The sequence below is a fragment of the Diceros bicornis genome, chromosome 17 (assembly GCF_020826845.1).
Source record: "Diceros bicornis minor isolate mBicDic1 chromosome 17, mDicBic1.mat.cur, whole genome shotgun sequence".
In the NCBI taxonomy this organism is placed as follows: domain Eukaryota; kingdom Metazoa; phylum Chordata; class Mammalia; order Perissodactyla; family Rhinocerotidae; genus Diceros; species Diceros bicornis.
The window spans coordinates 53,806,032-53,823,843 of record NC_080756.1 but is presented as its reverse complement, the minus strand read 5'-3'; the positions used below and the strand labels follow the sequence as shown (position 1 = coordinate 53,823,843).

At 45.8% G+C, this 17,812-nt stretch overlaps 1 protein-coding gene across 1 annotated transcript; it reads right to left on the bottom strand.

Moving 5' to 3' along the window:
• Positions 1-938: 938 nt before the first annotated feature.
• On the bottom strand, positions 939-17,812 carry FOXJ2 (forkhead box J2). The gene is made up of 11 exons (XM_058558850.1): positions 16,696-17,812; positions 10,463-10,809; positions 9,137-9,211; positions 8,340-8,408; positions 8,020-8,160; positions 7,370-7,568; positions 5,328-5,729; positions 4,817-4,918; positions 4,041-4,250; positions 3,315-3,413; positions 939-2,391 (listed from the first exon to the last, which is right to left on the bottom strand). The coding sequence occupies exons 2-11, from the start codon at positions 10,793-10,795 to the stop codon at positions 2,303-2,305; spliced, it is 1,719 nt and encodes a 572-aa protein (XP_058414833.1). The 5' UTR covers positions 10,796-10,809; positions 16,696-17,812; the 3' UTR covers positions 939-2,302.

Here is a 17,812-nt window from a genome sequence, read left to right as displayed (position 1 = left end):
CTGATGGACAATCTCCAGCTCTAGCCCCAAACTTCAGTTACTCTGGATCCCACCAAGGTTCTTAACGAGACTACTTTTCAGAAGACACGGATGAATTATAAAAAGGGACATTTACATGTATGATTTAGTCTACCTTTGCAAATCCTGTATGGATCTGAGTAGAAAAGGGGTTTAGAAAAGAGGAGTGATGATTCGCAACAGGGAAATCTTGGGGAGAACAGATGGGAAGTTGTGTGTAGGAGGCACCTTGATTGGAAGGAATAAGGAAGAGATGCCTAAAATCGGGACACAGGGCAAAGGCATTTTACCACCCTCTAAGAGAAATTACCCTTTCCCCAATGGGAAATATTATGTCATACTTCAACCCCACTAACTGCCCTCCAACACAATGGGGGATTCAAGCCACTCACACCCCCATTTCTTACCAAAAACTTCAAAGAAATAAAGTGCTCTTTAGTTAACCGCCCTTTCGTGCCCCTTTACTTCAGCCTTACTGGATTTCTTCAACAAACTCTCACATATAACCCCCTTACAAAGAAAGGAAGGGGTGCATGAGGGGAAAAAGCAGGAGAGCAAAAAGCTAGATCTCTTGGAAATCATGGGTAAATAAAACAGTACGAACAAAAAGCAGAAATCAGAGAGGGAGTGTCTTGTCCATTCCATACACTTTGTCCTGTAGCTTTCAGAAAGTGAACATTCAGTGAAATGAAAACAGAAGTAAAATTGTTCTTCCCTCTCATAACTAAAGGTCAACAATTAACATTAAATATACACTAAGTACTTTGCAGCAATAAATCATGGCCACTCCTTGTTAAAGGAGATAAATTATCCCTAGAGCTTTTTCTGGGGAAAAGCTGGGACCAAGGTTTTGGGAAAGAACCAAGGTTCTTAACGAGACTACTCGTTAGAAAACTAAGGTTTTCTGGGGAAAACCTTGGCCCTCACTGAACTCTTCTCTCTAGATTATTTACTCCCCTCTACCAATTTCCTTCACCCTCAAAAGCCTAATTGCAAAAGCCTCAGCCCCAATGATCTGGATTCCAAGAGGAGCATTTGGCTACAGAATTAAATAACTGAAATATTCCCTACCCATGTCTGGGCCAGCTCCCTTTTCCTTTCCCCATCCTCCTACCACCAATGCTAGAGATTTGGTTCTGCTATGATAGGTGGGAAAGAGATTCCTATCCTGTCTTAGGGCATGATGAAACCAGGAGTGATAATGGGTCACTTTTCTTTCTTGAGAATCTCAGAAAATGGGGGAAGAAAATAAGATGGGTAGAAGAGTCGAGCAAACAGCTAAAGGAGGACAAAATAATATTTGCTGAATGGGAAAAGGGGGTTGAAGGATTCGTAAATGCAAATAACAGCCACAGTTAATTTCCAGAGAAAATTATGTTTAAAAAGCCAATGGTTAAATCGGTACCATCTCCAAAAAGCTGACCCTATGCTGAATAGTTGTCCTCATCCCTACCACTGAAGCAGAGTTCTGACTAAGACCAAAACTGTCTCCTATAGAGAATGGGCTAGATAAGCCAAAGAAAGTTTATTTGACATACCAGTATATACCCAATTTCTGACTCTTTTATATTCCATCGCCCCTCTATAGTATTCTACTCAACCCAACCCAGGCCTAGGATTTTATTGTCACCTCCTGCACCACCACCATCACTCTTACCCTTGATGGGGAATGAGGATTGGCAGAAGTAAGGACTGAAGATATAAAAGGACAAGGAAGAGCTCCGAGGACAAAATTAGCACCATTGAGTAAAACCTGCAAATTCACGGCTGCCAAGCAGTGTTTTAGATCCCTTCTACTTGATAACGTGGCCTCTCCATTCCTTGACTGAACTGACAGGAATAGAAAAAAATTCAGGGCCGAAAGGTGGGATTAGCATTGAATTTCTCAAAGAGAAAAGTAAATCCAAGTTTGAAACCTTTCTCTGTAGCTATCATGGCCTCACCTTCCAGGCAGATGATTTTAAATTAGCAAAGAATGGACATGGTCCATGATGTAGGGACAGGAGACTGGGGACAGCATATAACCAACAATAATAATAATAATAATATAATAAGAATAATAATAAAAGAATTAGGAAAAAACAAGAAGAAAGAGGAAGAATGAGGCAGGAAAGAGGGGGTTATCTTCGGCAGCATCTTGCGGTGGCTTCTCTGACAGAGAAAGAACAAAGAGGATATATATCTATATACAGGCAAGTGGAGAAGGGACGGGCTGGGGCTGCTCTCTCCCCACTGCCAGACTTCACCACTCAGCCCTGGGCTGATGGCCACACTCTGTGAGGCACTAAGTGATCAAATCCCAGTCGAAGTCGTCAGGGATCTCCTCACTGGCACCAGGAGGTGGAACCGGCGGCCGAGGGACCATATGGTGTGCTGTCAGAAAAAGAGAAAGAGATTAAAAGGAGAGTGGATGGGAAGCTATTCTATCAATCTAGATGGGCAGTGCTCAGCCCCAAATAATACCATGAGGAAGGTCTGGTGAAACCATTGTCGTTGTCAGCCCAGAGTTTCTTTTGCTGTCAGCCACCACTTCAGTGAGGTCTCAAGAAATAAACTAGAGTAAACTAGGTCACACGGCAATATAATAGCACGCAGCCATTGAAAATTACACTTGTGAAAACTATGTAATAATGATAAAACAGACACAGAATGTACTATTATATGAAATAGCAGTAGAGAAATTTGTATATATATTACATGGATAAGGAATACAGGGACAAAGAGTCAGATGTCACCCAAAAAATTGAAAACACTTGTGGTTAGGCTGGATGATCATAGTGACTTATCTAAAATGTATTTAAAGGTGAAGGATCTATTAAATTTATACTACTTATGGCAACTTAGAGTCACTACCCCCACCCCCACCATCAGAGATAGTTCAGTCCCAGACCCGGATACTAGAGGTCAGGCAACAGGAAAGCAGACATGGGCACAAAGCAGTTATGTTTATAGAACACATTCATTTTATTTGCCTGAGTATAGCGCCCATCTAGATTCCAAAGCTAGATATGTGTTCCACATATCTATCTTTTGTTTATATTCATGCTTTTACTTCCTTTCATTATTGCAGACATAAGGTAATCTTAAAGTAAATTGGTCTTCTTTGGTCTCCCATGACATACCCCTCCCCAGCAGGTGGCCCACCCTTCAGCCTTGGGAATCATGAAGGCTCATCTCCTCCTGCCAGGTGCAGAAAAAAGAGCAGAGAATGCAGGCTCAGAGCCAGAGGAAAGAGAAACAACTCTTCAGGGTAGAGAGTGCTCAGCTGGTGGTGAAACCAGCTTCCTGGCTCTTACCTGGGCGATTGTATCCTGCTGAGTCCTGGGTGGGGATTGGGTACATCGGTGATGGGCCAGGATAGAGGTGAGGGGCTTGTGGGTGCCCATAAGAGTTCACTGCCAAAGCAAGACTAGAGTTACTTGAGTGGGATCATTATACTCAAAGAAGCAGGGTCCAATAGAGAGGGAAAAAAAGTACTCTTCCTCTCCTCATCTCTTCTCCCTTCCCTGCTCTGTTCTGTAGCTCCTGCAGGTATGAAGGCTTTCTGCAGAAGCTATGAGTCCTCACCACTAAGGGTAAAATGGGACTGGATACTAGCATTATGAAATATCAAAGATATTAAAAGGATAACAAATATAGAAACATGACCATCCAATCTCTCTCATTTCACTGGTTTGAAGATCATATAACTGTAGAGAATCATGCCTCCACCTGATACGATCCAGGTAGGGGTTACTGAGACACAAATTTGGAATGGGGACTTTCTCCTCCCTTTTCTTAAGTAATTCTGATCTCCCAAATCAAGGTCTAAAAAGAAATCATATGGTCTACTTCTCTGGCATTTTTCAGTATAGGACTTTACTGACACAATAGATTGCAGTCAATGTGGCAGACAAACTAGCCCCACTGATCAGTCCGGATCAGAGCCCTTAAGATGATTTTTCTCAATTCTCTTCTGCCCTTCTCCTCCCTCTCCCTTTTCATCAGTCTCCACCCCCTTGGCAACCTGCTTTGTTTGGTACCTTGGTTCATGGCTGGCTCTTGTTTGCCACTGGTGAGGGCGCAGGAGTCAGCAATGCGGGCAGGGGCTGGTGGTCGGTGGGAGCCCCCCTGGGGGGGCACGTGACCAGTCTGAGTAAGGAAGTGGTTGAGGGAGTCACACAGATTGGCAATGTGGTGCTGGTCAAGGCTCCAGTTCTTTTGCTCTGCCTGTCGCAGACTCTCCATCAGTTCTATAAGTAGAGAAGCAAGAAATGCCAACCTTCCACAGGCCCCAAAGCCCCTACCAGATCTATGCCATCTCACTCTTTCAACCACATCCTAAATCAACACCACTGATATGCATTACCAACAGTAATTGACATCTGTTAGAGCTTTATATTCTCAAACTTCCATTTTATTTGTTCCTTACTAAATTCTTATTATAATTTCCACCTTAGTAATGAATAAGAAAAAATTTCAAAGTGACTGAGTGAATTGGCCATGGTCACACTGTCAGTAAATGGTGACAAAACTACAAAGTAGCGGTCTAGAGTTTCTTAATTCTGGACAGCCTTCCTTCTCCCAGAGTATTAGCTAAGATAAGCCATTGTCATATGTTGAGTTCAGGCAAAACTAATTAAAATTAATTTGAAAATAATATCAATATTATCCACCTTGTGAAATACAGAGGGGAAATAATGAAATCCTCAATCCTCAAACTTCACTTAAACATTCCCTTCTGGTTTAGGCTTATATTGGGTTTTTCCACTTACAATATATCCCTCTTCCCTCCAATAATCATCCTTTGATCACTAACCTGACAACTGTGACTGCTCAATGCTGGCCCAGTTGAGCCGATTCACCATCTTGAAGCTTTCCTTTAAGGAGTCAATACTGGAGCACCAGTCAGGAGAAAAGGCTGTAAAGAGGAGGAGAAAGTGGGTAATAAGAGTGAGGGACGTGTAAGACAGCAGCCAACTGATAGCAGACTGACTGCACTCAAGATTCCAGGTTACCAACTTCATTACCAAGATAATTTTGGAATCTCCCTCCCTGGAGATTTAAGACTAGTAAAGCTGTCTATGCTTTAGGTATAGATAGCCCAGCTCATAAGCAGGAGAATATGTAAAAATATCCCAATTTGTCCAAGAATTCTATACTACAAAGCTCTAAGTAGCAACTTCTGTTTGCTCAGATGAGCCCTCATGGGGGAGCAAGGCTAAAAGACCCACTATTAACTTCCTAACCAATTGCACCCCCTTGTCAGAGTCAGAACGAGGGGGTCATTCCCCCCTCCTCTAGGATCTCCCTGCACCCTTCTTACTCACCAAAGCCAGTGCTGTTGATAGGAGCCTGGCCTTGTGCCTGTTGCTGTGGTGGTGGCGGCTGCTGGGCAGGGTGGGAGTGGGGATGGTGCTGATGTGGGTGGTAGCCTCCATGCTGCAGTGGGGGTGGATGCATAGCCATCACAGCGGGAGGCCCATAGCCTTCAGCCCCAGCTTGCTTCCCCCCTGGTGGGGTACAACCATCTGGGCTTGGGGTGTGCAGTGGAGGAGCACCCCCTACAGTTGAGGGGCCCTGGGCTGATGCCTGCTGCTGCTGTGGCTGTGATTGTTGGGGCGGTGGCTGTGGTGGTGGCTGCTGCTGCTGCTGTTGAGGCGGCGGCTGCTGCTGCTGGTACATGTAGTAGTTGTTAGAGGGAGGCATGTCCCCCAGGAGAGACGAAAAGCCTGCAGGGTGGGAGGAAGTAGGCAAGTGACTTGGGCAATGCATTTCTCACTAAACAGGATTTCCACTGGGTTGAGATGGGAGGCCTCAGACAGAACCACAGACTCCAAAGTGTAAGGGTGTTCTAGAACAGCAAGGATCCCCTTGGCTTCCCCCGTCCCCTGGCAGGTATAACAGACAGAGGGAGGGCCTTGACAGTGTGGTGACCACTGAAATTTTAGCAAAAAGGTCAGCATGTACCTTTTTATGCTATTTTTCAAGGATTTTGGGGTGGGCTTGGAATCACAGTTTCAAAAGAAATCAGACATCAGGTAAAGTTTAAAAAGCAAATTATAAATAAAACAAAGCTTTTGTATAGCTATTATCTCCTCTTCTTATTCTCTCTACAATCTCCTACTGTACCTCCTTCTTGTATTCACTACCAACAAATGGGGCTTGGGTGAGAAGGGGAGTAGGATGGATGCCTTTCTCAAACAGACTGGGCAGGGGAGAACTAGAGGTTGTCTTTGCTGTCCTCGCTCAACTTAATATTTTACTTTGTTTCTAACAGTCCCTCCATGTTCCCCACTTCCAATCAACCAATCACCTGAGTTGGACTCATTTCTCAAGTAAATGCTACAGTCTTGGAACACAACTCTGGCTATGAATCCTCTGGGATATAAAAGAAGAAATTCATAACAATTAATATAGATTTTCCACAAAGTGACTTCTAACTGCTTTTTATCATTCCATTCGTCTTCTACTGCCTATATAAGGCCACTGTACAGAACAAGGTCTGATGACTCACCTGAAGTCTTGACTCACCCCTACCTCTAATTTCTTTAAAAAGAAGAAAATGAAAAAAAAGCAAAACAGGAATTGCAGAGGGCTGCACCAGACAATCTCTCAAGGAGCTTCCTAATAAGGACTTAAAATAGTTCTCACATGATAATTCAGGAAATTTGAGTATGGACAAGATATAAACCGATATTAAGGAAGCATTACCAATTATGTTAGGAGTGATAATAGCAATGGATAACTAAAAGAAAAGTCTTAATCATTAAGGATGCATAGTGAAATAGTATCTACAGGTAGAATGATATGTCTAGGAATTGCATTAAATTATTCCAATTAAAAAAAAACTTGATGGTAAATTAAACAAGCTTAACAAAATATTAGTAACTATTAAAGTTGGGCGATAGAAACATGAGGGTTTACTATACTATTTTCTCTACTTTTGCATCTGTTTGAAATTTTTCCTAATAAAAATTAACATAAATATGCTAAAACATAAAATTAAATTGTTCTCACAATGAAACTCAGGGATTCTTAGGGAAAAGGAACTATGTACTGCTGTCCCCTAGTGGTCATCCTCTAAATGACTTGCTTGCAGCCATAAAACCATTGCCCTTAGTTCTAGAAGGGGGATTCCTCCAACTCAAATTCTCAAGCTAATAACCCAGCCCGTCTCCCAAAACAGCTGTCCTTCAGAACTAAGCCAGGAGAGCTGGACTCCAAACAGTTTTGGTTCATGACATGCTTCCCCTGAGTAGTGATCGAACTCTCCTTGTGTTAAAAATAAGAAAGAAGGGAGAGAAGAGAATGTCACCATCTGTTCAAAAATAGAAGGATGTCCATGCTTCCATCCCAACTCCAGACTCACCATGCTGAGAGGAGGAAGAGGATTTCTCCAGCATGGATTTGTAGAGGTTGCGGAAGGACCAACTTAGATCCTGAAAATTGATCTCTGAGTAGGAGAATTTGAAGTCATGGTTGGTGTTATACAGGGGAGGGGGACCCTCAGCACTTTCTCGGCCTGGAGCCCCTGGTGCCACTGCTCCGCCATCCACAGATCCTGTGCCCTGAAAAAAGAGGTAAGAAAGACTTGATCCATGTCTTAAATGAAGGACCAATACAACCCTTCAATGGTTACCCTGCTCTCCTGCCTGTCCTCTTCATCCTTTCCCAACTTTTCAATGAATGAGCATCACTTTCTCTCTTCTCATTCATTCTTATCTTGATGTAGCCTCTTGCCCTTTTCCTATGCTACATCCATGCCCATCTTTCCTTTTTCATAAGCTTTTTGGCTCCCTTTCTTCTCTTCTCATCACTTTTTTTTTTCCGATCTTCCTCAAAGTTCTATTTTGTCTCTCTCTTTCAGCTTCCCTCTTTTGCTTTCCCCTTCTTTCTCAATGTATCCGCCTACTACATCACAGATAACCAATACATAATTTTGAACCAACAGATACATGAATCTATTCAATCACTCATCCATCTGTCCACCCCTCTGCCCCTGCTACCTCTACTTCCTACCTGGCTGTAGCTGGTGAGGGTTGTGGGGCTCTGAAGTGACATCTGAGGATTCCCCTCTGGAGGCAGTGAGGCTTCTCCACTCCCTGGAACGCCTCCCCGTGGGCTCTTGCTTGCTTCCTGTTCTGGTGAGTCTTGGGATAGCTGAGGGTTGTGAAAGAGTAGAAATCTTTAAGCAGAAGCTAAATATCTTCCCAAGACCCACGGTTTCACCTTTGCTGGTATTCGTCCTTTGCCCCAAATATAAGAAGGGACTGAAAATACAGGAAAGAATGTGGAAGGAGCAGCTGGCTCAGAAACGGCATCTCCCCACGAGGACTTACATCATCATCTGGAGGGTGTCTTCTCTTTCGGGAGATGTCAGGGCAGGTGTCGATTGTCCAATAAGAGCCCTACAAGGAGAATCCATCCCCATAGAGAACAAAATCATTATAAATGGAAATTCCCACCTTCGGAAAAGTAGATATTTGGGAGGATTTTCACATAAAATAACAGCTATATTAAGAAAAATGACCGGAGATTCTCAGAGAATCCTGAGGGTACCAGCTATTTTTGAGGAGTAAATTTGTCCTAAAAGCTCAGAGTATATCAGAGGTACTCCCTGTTGTCCAAACACAGGCCTGGAGGGGCAGAACAATGGTACCTAGTTCAAAGAGCTGGAAATGCCCAGACACAACCCTTCCCTTCCATGTGACGGGAGGCAAGACTCTCTTGAACTTTAGCATCCACATCTGTCAAATGAAGAGAATAACCTCTCCCTTCTCCCCTTTGAAGATAAAAATCACGGGATTTCTGTATAGAAAATTTCCCACAAAGGTTATTAAGTCCACCTTTTACATCTAGAAAGAGTGCCACACACAGAAAAAGGAGGTATCAAAGTCAACTTTATCACAGATATTTCTATTAAAAAAAAAGATTTCACAATCTTCCTTAGCCAGTCATTCTAGTGCGGGCCCACAAGCTTGATAACCAAGCTTTTCCTATGAGAAAAAATAAAGCTGCTTCTCTAATTAACATGATTTCCTCTTCTGAGTAATTAAAACAGCCACAGGACTCTGGGCTGTCAGCTATTTCTCTCTCTTTCCTGCTCCTCCCTTCAATGCTTACAGCAGTATCTCACCTTCCCAGGGTCATCCCGAGGTCTGGGCACCTTCCGGAAACACTTGTTGAGAGAAAGGTTGTGCCGAATTGAATTCTGGGGAAGCAGAGAAGCAAATTAGATTTGCGCATTGTGCAAAACAGAAAATTTTCCAATAGGACACACAGAGACATAAAAGGACATGGCAAACAATAAAGTTCAAGCATCAGGGTACTTAGCACCTCTTAACTACACTGATGGAGGAAATTACCTATCAGTAGCAAGAACAATGAGATAAGAAAAATGCAGAAATTAAATTGAGAGGTACTGGTTATAAATTTGACTACCAGGTGCTTCTGGAAAGCTGATTATAGTTTTTCAATTTTTCCACCCAACTGGCAACAGGCATATAAATGCCTCAAAATCACATCTGCCCAGTTCCTTAATTCATTCTATCTGTAGTAAAAGAACAATGTTTTAAAACTGTGTACATAAATGATAACAAAATATAAATTATGAGTGAAACAAAGGCACAGTTCACCTTTGTTTTCTCAACAGCCCATAGCATGGTCACATTTGGAGAAAAGAAATATTGTTTGCACGTGTGTTAGGAGGGGCTGGGGGTTGTGGTAGCCAGGAGGGACACATTTATAAAGGAAAAACTGAATGCTTTCAACAGTCTCCAGATCATCATCTGGTTTATAGGTCAACTGGTGATTTATAGAGTAAGAGAACTACATCAAATCCCCATTTCTGCTCAACAATTGGCAAATGAGTTGCTGCTCCAAAAGACTAAGAACATCAGCCTTCCTTCTTTGCTTGGCAGAGGAGTCCCCTTCTTCTTTTATCTCCAGCCAAACAACTTATCCTCTCATTACTTGCTTGGTGGATGAGCTGCTGGTGAAGGACCTAATTATATTATTTCTTTCTTGATATACAATTTTGTAAAAGATGATGACTGTGTACAGTGAGGCTTTGGAAATGTGATGAGATTCCTTCCTCTAGGTAGGAGGAAGCAATGCCATGTCTTGCACTCTGACTTGAACACAGTAGCGTGGCAATAAATATTTGTGAAATGAATGAATCTCTTTTTTGAAGAGTCAGGAGATAAGAAGGTATGATGAGCAACAGCATCCTGCCATCCCCATAAGTATAGTTACTGGCTTGGTATCACAGGAGTTTCCCTGATAAACCTTATGAAAGTTGTTCGACTCTGAAAAAAAGCAGGGGATGGGAGATGTGAGATTTTAAGTTCACACATCTCTGTAACAGGTCAGAGTGAACTGGACCAGGTTGTATAAGGAGCAAAAGTAGAGAAAAAGATTGTCGAAGGCTAAAAATAATCTCAGGTTATAGAAGCTGTCCCACCTTCCAACCAATGCCAGCATTCTTGTAATAGGGGAAGTTATCACAAATCCAGCGGTAAATCTCACTGAGGGTCATCTTCTTGGCTGGAGAGGAGTTGATGGCATAGGTGATGAGGGTGGCATAGCTGTATCGCGGTTTGCCATCCTGGTGGACTGCTGCCTCATCTTTGCTCAGGGTGGCATTAGGATCGGTGGGTGAGCCTGGTGGACACTTGCGGCTGCCCCCTGGAGGCCCAGTCTGGGAGGCACTCCCAAGCTTCTCAATGGTAGCTCGGAGGGTCAGTTGGGGGAGCCAGTCTATGGAAGTGAGGCTACTCTCTAGGTCAGAAGCCATGTTATTTCTGGGTTCTGCAGAGAAGAGGACAAAGGGGAGAGGAAAAGAGAACAGATGAGTGTTACCTCTGGTTACTGGGGGCAGGTAATACTCAATCCTAGAGCTTTAAGGGAAGTAGAGTTTCTTCCCACTATACTTCCCACAGGAGACTTCTCTCCGGGGCCAGTCCTCCATCAGGTGTTCCAGAACCGCAAATGGATATATCACCAATCATCTACCAGGTGACAGACTGGTCCTGATCCTACACCTTAATGCAGAACATGGCCAAGAGGCTTCTCCCTTCGTGCAGGACTAAGAAAGATCAAATCACCCACCAAATGGAGCTATTCCTTCAATTCTCCTTACTTATAAGCCCTATAACATAATATTTTTAAACTACATAGAAATAATTTTTCTAGAAAATATTTATATAGCAGGTAAAAATGGGCCAAGTCTATTCTCCAATTATGTGACACTTGTTATATTTACATACAACATCCACAGATAGATAGCATGAGTGAACATGGAAAGAAAAACAGTCTGAGTAAACGCAAATATATGTATACAAATGAAGCACACATCAACACTTTTCAAGATGTTTCCTATTACGTATATTTAAGCATTTGTCTTTTCATCCCACATACATGTGCACGTGAGGCATATGAGATATATCCCAAGCATAAATTACATATGACAACCAGCAAAGGACAGACGCAAGACAGACACATAAACAGTGGCCCACATACACGGAGATCACAATTAGATATACAGCATACATTACCAACAGAGCACAAAGTCACACACACAGGTAACAGATCCTGAGTACAGCTGCCCTCACACCTTTAAAGCTACCGCCTGCAAGCTCCCGCCCACAGACACCAATACCAGGAAGAAGTCATCCGCAAGGACCGCCCACCTCTCAGCCTGGCTCGGCTGAGCCAGGGAGACACCCAGCTGTGTGCACACCGGTAACAATCAGATAGCCTGGCTAAAAATAGCCACTCTGGGGCTAAGAGCTGGCTCCCCTTCTCCCGCCCTCCTCCTCTCTCCTTCCTTCCCAGCCAGGCACACAAGCTCACTGCACCTCCATGCAAACTCCTGGTGCTGCCAAACCACCCACGCCTGCTGTTTGCACACCCTGCTGCCACCCACACAGCCTGGGCGCTCTTGCTGGTGGAGAGGAGTAGCTAGAGTGACGTCTTGGTGGGGGAAGGTGAAAAACAATGAGTGACATCTGTATTTCAGGGTCTAAAAAGGCTGGCAGGAACCACTTGGTAGACATTTGGCACTCCACTAGAGCTGATGCCAGCAACCCCCTAAGCACTTGCTGCCTAACAGGTTTGTGCCTGCACTGCCACCAGATTCCAGCTAGTATTTCTTCCTCATACCCCTGCTGAAAGTCCCACCAGGGCATTTCTCTTGAGGAGCCAGGGCTAGCATGCCTCAGAGTTCAGAATCCTGGACAGAAGTGTATTATGTATATAATCTCTAAATCCACACCCAGATAATATGCACAAGCATACACATACAACGATACCCAAGTCCACACACTTTGCAGTTAAAAGCTTAATCCCAGATATGACTGCCTACCCCTTTCTCCTGACTCCAACACATCTTTCAGGCTCCCAGCTCACTCTTCCAGTTGGTGACTCTTCTCTCCTTGACACTTAGCCCTTTCTCCTAAGGGTCAGCATTCTCACTCACCTCCCTCTCCCAAGGTCCCCACCCACACAATCTTTGCATGTACACGCCAGTACCCTGCCCTGTGCTCCTCACCAGCAACACACCCACTCCACAAGGCTGAAGGGAACACCTTAGTGCCTCAGGGGCCTGGGCAGCAGGAGACCCAAGGGCAACCCAAGAATTGTTTGACAGGAGAAAGAAAAAAAAAAAAAGCCACGTGTATAAATAGCATCGATAGCATCATGAAGGGGTTTCCCCCTTTATCCTTAGCTCCTCTCCCCACCACCCTCCTTTTCATCCCACCACCACCATTTTGCTCTAAAGCCATGGAAAGTTGGAAACTAATAGGGAGTTGAATCATTCCAGGAAGCCTCAGACCTCCAAGCACTTTACTAAGTCAAAACACCACGGCCTCTGCAGTAAAGCAGGGCACTTTCGGCAGTAATCCGGTCCTGTAGCTGGGTTATCCCAGCTGGACACTGACATGACATTGAGCAGGTTCTCAATGACCAGGGGCCTCCTGGGTCCTCCCCAGAAGGGGACGTCTATATAGAAGTTTTACCCTATTCCCTATTATCTCCTGCTAAAGATCCCTAGGAAATCTCATCTTAAGAACACGGAAGCCTTCAGTGGATATCTCATTTGAGATCTGTCAACATCGGACAGGGCCATGAGAGCAGATTTAAAGTGGTTAGCAGAACCCATTTGGCCCGTGCCAATCACTGTGAATTCCGGAAAGGGAAGCACTCTCAGCCTTTTGTAGTTGTTCTATGCCCTCTCCTATCCTTACCCCAGCACCAGGTTAGGACACGGAGGTTAAATTTAACCTTCCTCCGGCACTCTCCCAGTCAGCCCTCCAGATACTGCCCCAGCACTCAAAATATATTCCAGTCTCACCAGCTACAAGAAGCTTACAGTAAAAGATCCTTCTGATCTTTCAGCACCATTCTCCCTTAACCCATCCCACTGCCTCACCCCGCCACTTCCCCATTCTTGAAGGGGAGCCCAGTGGGTAGAACCCCAGGGACTGAGGCTCCTCGGTTCTATTCCCAACATTGACACTGACTCACTAAATGTCCTTAACCACTCCTTGCCCCCTGAAGTCTTGATGCCTCAGTTTCCCCCTTCAACAAAAGGGATGAAGTCATAAACACAGCCAAAGCTTCCTCCCTGGAGGGAAGTGAATGAAGCTTAATGAGCTCGTGGCTGCCACACATTCCACACTCCCCAAAATAATGGCACGAGGCTAATGTTCAGGGCTATTATTAGAAAGGCAAACAAGAGGTACTTCCATTTCTCAGTCCAATCAACCTAGTTACCCAGACCTCTCTCTCCAGGTGGGCCTTGTGCCACTGGGCTTGGGCAGAATCTGAGTCAGGCCACATTCTTCTCTGCGTGCTGGAAGACTGAAAGGAAATACCCACAGAAACTGGGAAAGGCAGCCAAAGGGCAGGCTCCATCACATCCACAGGACGTCTAATGAAGACTACAGTACTGGGAGAAAGGCAGAGAAAAACAGAAAGACATTCTGTTGGAGTGGAAGACTGATCCTGGATGAGACGTATAAGATGCAAAATCATAGGCACAGTTTTCTTCCCATTTTATCTGACAGGCCAGTAATTGTTCTCTGTGTGCTGCCAATGTCAGGTATTAAGGAGTGATGACTTCCTGCTCTGGACATAATGCCTAAACTAAGAGAGCAGTGGCTAAGTTAACCACATTACCAATTACCAGTCAGGCTGCCTGGGTTTCAATGCTGGATCCACTACCTACTGGCTGTGCAACCTCAGGCAAGTTACTTAACCTCTCTGTTATAGTTTCTTCATCTATAAAATAGAGATGATAACTGTACCTACATAGAGTTGTTGTGAGGATTACCTTGAGTTAATATCTTTAAAGCACTTAGTAAGTGTTATGTAAACGTAGCTATTAATATTTTTGAATGGAGAAAAAGAGAATATTAGAAATTAAAAATTAGAAAACTGACAGATCATAGAGGTAAGACTGGAAGCAGCAAGCCTGCAATGGTTTACATTGCAAAGCCTGCACTGAGCTTGCAATAGTTTTCAGGATGTCAGAACCTTAAACTTCTTCTTTGGGGATAGTGTCACCCCAGTACTGACCAATGCCAGGACGGAGTAAACTCCAAGGCTGAAGGAATGGGGGAATAGCATGTCTTATTTTCCAGGGGGGCTAGGGCTAGTCATAAGACATGATCTGGAAAATAGCACTCTCTAAATCACAGTTAATCCAACCCAAAAGCCATCTGCTTCTAACTGATTCCACAGAGCAGGGAGAATTAGGGCAACTCAGTCCAAGCGGGGCCAGTTAAACGTGTGGCAGTGGTACCCCTGGAGGTGCTGTGATACAGTTCCCTCTGAGCCATTCTACAAGTTGCATTCCAGCATCTGGTGAAGTACTTTGTAAGAAACAGGCTGCTGCTACACCAGAGCTGTCTCTTTCCAAAAAGTGGGGAAGGGAGTTCTAGAGTTGGGAGCCAAGGATCCTCACCCCTTTGAGACCAGAGACATCAGAAATGAAGCTCTCTTATTAGTCCTAGAAGAAGCGGTCCCAGCCTGAGACTGGGCTGCCCCGCTGTGTGGGATGACTTTCATGTAGCCATTCACAAGGGCTTCCACTGGCCGGCGAAGCCAAACCTTTCCTCTCAGCTGGGCATCCTTACCAGCACCCTCTCCAGCTCCTTGCACAGGGGCACCTGCTTTTAGAGGCCTACTGGAAATATGCAATTCTAGGCAATTGAAAGCTTAGTCTGAAAAGTACACCTGTACCTGTCTCCACACACATACCCACTCGAAACACAGACAAAGACAGAGCCACAATCACCTGAATTAAGGAACATATGCACATCATGCCAAAGCACAGCCATGCAAACCTGGATTACAGCCCTGTCTTATACACTACTAATAGGTAGCCTCCAGGACCGAGTGGAGGTACTGAGGGACATAGGCAGCGCACTCATGAGGCAGACAGAGAAGGAGGAAACATAAAAACCCAAGTAAGATGAGCTTCTCACGGGGCCTTGCTATGAGGTATAACACCCCCTGCAGAAGATAAGGTATTTCCTTCTGGCAAGGCAGGAAGGCTGGCACCCAGCTAGTGATACCAGGTTGAAAGGCAGAGAGCTACTAAACACATAGCCCGGGCTCAGCTAGAAGGATTTTCTGGCAACTTTTTCCTGCCTTTTCTGAAGATTCTGGACTTTGATGATTCCTGCTCCTATGTTACGAAGGAAAACTTAAATACAAGGTTCCAGAGACCCAGAACTGAACAAGAAACAGGAAGGGAGATGATGAGACTACTAGGTGCTTTTCTAAAAGGAAACTCCTCAGAGGTCAAGTCCCCCTGGTGGTCAAGTTATTTAGAGGGAAGACTGGAAGGAGGCTGAGCAGCAACACTCCTCTCTTCCCATCCACGATCTGCTTTTTCCTGAGGAACTGTCAGCGAAGGACAGGAGTCCTGTAGGACACTGGGGCAGTGGTACAGGGCCAACATCAGGGAAGAACTTCAACCCAAGAGCTGGTATTCATTTATACCCTTCCTTCTTGCCTCGAAACATGTGGGATCCCCATTTTCCCTTTGGATCTTATTGGTAGAGGCATGCTTCCAGCCAGGAATGGGAATATCATGAGAGGAGGCCTTTTGGTGTCTGTGGTAGGGTGAGTGGGGACAGACTGCTTTTCTGCCAAGGGAGCAATAATCACAGGCGGTAGAGACAACAGCTCTGGTGGACATTAAGCTGACCAAGGGTTACAAATGAGAAAACATAATACTAATGGAAGCCTTAAACAAGGCCAGGCCACGAAATGCCACCATGACTTTAGTGAGGGCCCACTCTCAGGTGAAAGGGCCAAGGATGGAGGGTGGTATGGGAGTCTGATTGGGATATGTCCATCGTTATTACACAGCACAGATGGAGTTCTGAAAAAGCAGGTGTTTTCTGATATCCTTTTGCTGTCAGCATGAAAACACACACGTTCCTAGGGACCTCAAATGAATCCCATCCCTTTATTCCCCAAACACTAAGAAACCCATTTCTCAAAGCCTCTGCAGCAAGATGCGGGTTCAAATCCAGGAGCTTCCTCAGAACACATTTCCCAGAGGATTCTCTGAGTTATTACTCCACCTTCCCCAGTAATGAAACCCAAGAGCCACCATCTCAGACCCCACACCCACTAATGCCTAAAGATGACACAGAGAAGATGAAAGAAAGCACTAACCTGTCTCCAAGGTTCCCCCAGCAAAGGGAGGGAACCACCTGGTACTGGAGTTTGGGGTTGGAGGGACTCCCCTCTTCAAAGGTAGATGAACAGTCTCATCCTCAGTGGCTCTTCCTATATTTGGCTGAGCATCCCAAGCTGGGGAGGGGAACTGGGTCCCCTGAGAATGAGGAGCGGAAGGAGGAGGGGGAGGAGAAGGAGGCCCTACCTGGGGAAGGTGGCACACCCCCCACACCCTGCCTGTTACTCTGGGGAAGAGGGGAGGAGCCTCTCCCAACCAGGAGTTGTCTCCTCCCCCTTGGGGGAGTCCCCCTCCCCCCTCAACTGGATCTTTCGAGAGTGGAGGGCTCTTGCTGTGTGCCGAAGATTCGAGCGGAGGGGCTCTGCCCTGTTCCACTGTCTAGATACAAGGAAGTTGAGGGGGAAGTTCCTCCCCTCTCCTGAGAGGCTGAAAGCCGATTCCTCTTCTTGCTCTGGAGTGTCCTCCCTTCGGAACGTGAGGATTCCTCTCCCCTGTGAGTACTGGATAGGATGCAGGGTGCCTACTCCATAGGCATATCCCTCCTCCTCTCTGCCTCAAAAGTCCTGAAGTGCTGAGAGTGTGTGTCTGGAGGGTGGAGGCACGCTGGGCGGTCTCAGTCTGTCTGCTTCCTTTCGTAAGGATCACCCCTCTACTTCTGGAGGTCTATTCCCGGGCCAGGATGGGGATTTTCCTCGCCTCTAGGAAGGAGAGACTCGTCCCCTATAGGGGTCTCTTCTTTCCCTCCCCCGGGTGGTAAGGGTCTTCTCTCCAACAGGGAGAGGCTGCTCCCGTCCCCGCTCCCGCCTCCGCTCCCGGGGTGCCCCAGAGGGTGGGGTTTTCGTACTCCCCGCTCTCCGTCAGCTGGCCTGGGCAGAAGGGTCCGGGAGGCCGCGGTTCCCGACGCCCGTCACTGGCTACTGTGGCGGCAGCGCCTCCTCTAGTCCCGTCCCGTCCGGTCCGCTCCCTTCGGCGCGTGGGGCTCCCCGCGCTGCCACCTCTCGGGCTCCGGCCAGTCCGGGCTCCCGGGGAGCCAGAAGGCGGACGGACAGTGTCAGGGCTTGGCTCGGGCTCGGGCTCAGCTCGGCTCCGCTGCAG

Coding starts and splice junctions, on each gene's coding strand:
- FOXJ2 (XM_058558850.1), bottom strand. CDS start 10,795: ATGGCTTCTGACCTAGAGAGTAGCCTCACTTCCATAGACTGGCTCCCC. Junction 8,409..9,136: donor CTCGGGATGACCCTGGGAAG/GTGAGATACTGC, acceptor TTCTCCTTGTAG/GGCTCTTATTGGACAATCGA. Junction 4,251..4,816: donor TGAGCAGTCACAGTTGTCAG/GTTAGTGATCAA, acceptor CTCTACTTATAG/AACTGATGGAGAGTCTGCGA.